At 44.9% G+C, this 2,500-nt stretch overlaps 1 protein-coding gene across 1 annotated transcript in view; it reads right to left on the reverse strand.

Annotated features, from left to right (window-relative positions):
• The window catches only part of top1b (DNA topoisomerase Ib), a 28,967-nt gene that overhangs the window by 10,336 nt on the left and 16,131 nt on the right, over window positions 1-2,500 (reverse strand). The window contains exons 10-11 of the mRNA XM_060893592.1: window positions 1,593-1,714; window positions 1,350-1,472 (exon numbers count right to left, since the gene is read on the reverse strand). Of these exons, the coding sequence (XP_060749575.1) occupies window positions 1,350-1,472; window positions 1,593-1,714 (245 nt within the window). The remainder of the gene's footprint in view (window positions 1-1,349; window positions 1,473-1,592; window positions 1,715-2,500) is intronic.

Below are 2,500 nucleotides of genomic sequence, written 5' to 3' on the forward strand. Positions count from 1 at the left end.
GTTTAAATGACAGAATGTGAGAACTAATCCAGCCGATCTGTCTGTGAAGAGAAACAGACACCCGGACTGAAGGACACTAATACCCCTTTTTCCACCGAGGCAGTTTGAGTGCAGGTTCGGAGTCTAATTTAGAACCAGTTCTTTCTTTTTCGACAGCCAAAGCACCGGGTCTGAACCAGGAAAAGTGGTTCTTAAGTAGCACCAAAACTTTGCTGGTCTAGACTTAAGAACCGCTTGTGCCAGGGGCTGTGGGCGGGGCTACTGTTAGCGCCTGGGGGCGGGGCTACTGTTAGCGCCTTTGATAAGGTACCTTAAGTAGGGGCTGTGGGCGGGGCTACTGTTAGCGCCTTTGATAAGGTACCTTAAGTAGGGGCTGTGGGCGGGGCTACTGTTATCGCCTGGGGGCGGGGCTACTGTTAGCGCCTTTGATAAGGTACCTTAAGTAGGGGCTGTGGGCGGGGCTACTGTTAGCGCCTGGGGGCGGGGCTACTGTTAGCGCATTTGATAAGGTACCTTTAGTATGGGCTGGGGGCGGGGCTACTGTTAGCGCCTGGGGGAGGGGCTACTGTTAGCGCCTTTGATAATGTACCTTAAGTACACTAAAGTTTAATACACTTTTTTCTTTACCGCAATATGATTAGTTATCAGCACACATTATAGTAAGTAGCTACATGCTAAGGCTAAACATTTTTCTGTGTTAATGATAAAATAACGTTATGTACTTTCTCCATTACAACCTCCGTTTATACAGATTACATGGAGCTGCACGTACACGTTGGATTCGCCGCGTTTGGATGTTAATGTAGGTTCACAAAGCCATGAGCATTAACAGTAAAGCAACATCCGCCATTGTTGATGTGTTTGTGTTTGTCGCTGCTGCACTAACGTTGCTGTGTGACGTGACACGTATACAGTGACGTCAGACTCGGATCTGTGATGCTCTCTAACCGATGGAAAGACAAACCGGTTCTTAGAAGGTTCGCCAGTGGAACCAACTCTGAACCAGCACCAGCGCTAGCTCTGAACCAGCACCCAGTTCTTTTTGGTGGAAAAGGGGTAAAAGATCTCGCTCGTTATTATTCCTCCGGTCTTCTCAGCCTCTTCCTGTCTGTACATTTGACCTTTTATGGAGTTTTGTGGGCGTCACTATATGCAAATGAGCTGGACCAGATACGAGTTTAGTACGTAATCTACTTACACTACTCTGTAAGACTGAAATGAGACCCGATGTGTGAGCGATTTCTACACGTTTCTAGATTTTTGCTGTCACAGATTTTAATGTTATACATAATTTTATTAATTTTCTTTGCAGAAGCAGAAAGGGGATCTGTCCGGACGGCGTCTCTCACCAGTTTCTCTTCCTTCGTCATCTGTTTCCGAGCCTCGGATTGCGCTTTGAAGTATTCGCTCATCTCAGTGAAGTTACATTTGTTCAGATCAGAAATCCTGGACTTCTCCTCTGAGGTCATTTCCTGTGCAGAAAAAAAAAATAAAAAAGCACAAACGTTGCGTTACTCCTGGAATAAAAAGTGCGTGGCTCTGAGCTCGAAGCTGAACTAGGAGGACGTCAGCGAGACGAAGCGTGCGGTTACCTTCCTCCAGTCTTTGAAGAAGTTTTTCCTAAATATGTCCTTGGTTGTGTATTCGTGGTCAAGCATTTTGGCGAAGAAGGTTGCCACTTCCTCTGCTGACTCGCTCAGCTTCATGGGCTTTCCTACAGAAACACAAGCGAACAAACGTCTACAAAGAGAAACTGCAGCGTTCTGAATTCTGATTGGCCAGAAGGTGACGAGGTGTAAGACGACTGCGACACTTAAAGGTGGGGTCTCCGTTGTTTGAGAAATGCTTCAGAAAACTGAGTCGGGCCGACAAACAAAACAAAACAAACATGTAACCAATGAGCAGAAAGGGGCGGGGCTTGTCGATATGGGCGGAGAGAGTGTTCAGTGTTCATGTGTGACATTAGCAGAAAGCGGTTTTAACATTGACATGGAGGATAAAAACAAAGAAAGAAAGAGAAGAAAGACTTACGATAAGGTAAGAAGTAGGACGTGTTAATATAGGATCAGCTTTCCAGCTCTGGAGAGAACTGAAGGAGCAGGAAGTTGGTCACATATTCACAGATTGGAGTTTCCTGAGTCAATAACTCCTGAGCTAAACGCTGTTACTACACAAATAACACCTCTTTTCTATCGTAGTAATGTAGAGACGCAGCTACAACCGTGTTTTGTGTAGTAACAGCGTTTAGCTCAGGAGTTATTGACTCGGGAAACTCCAATCTGTGAATATGTGACCAACTTTACTTAAGACGCCGAGGCGCTTTTTTCCTTCTCGATAGGTGAGTAACGTTGGTTTTGTTTTGTTACACAGAACTAATATATGTCTTTGTCCTTTACATGATTATGTTTGTGTGTCATTTTTGCTTGTTTGTTTATCTACAATCGTATTGTTCTTCACTTCAGCTATGATAAAGACACATTTCTTTCTGTTAGTTGCCTGG

The sequence above is a fragment of the Tachysurus vachellii genome, chromosome 19, assembly GCF_030014155.1.
Source record: "Tachysurus vachellii isolate PV-2020 chromosome 19, HZAU_Pvac_v1, whole genome shotgun sequence".
Taxonomy (NCBI): Eukaryota; Metazoa; Chordata; class Actinopteri; order Siluriformes; family Bagridae; genus Tachysurus; species Tachysurus vachellii.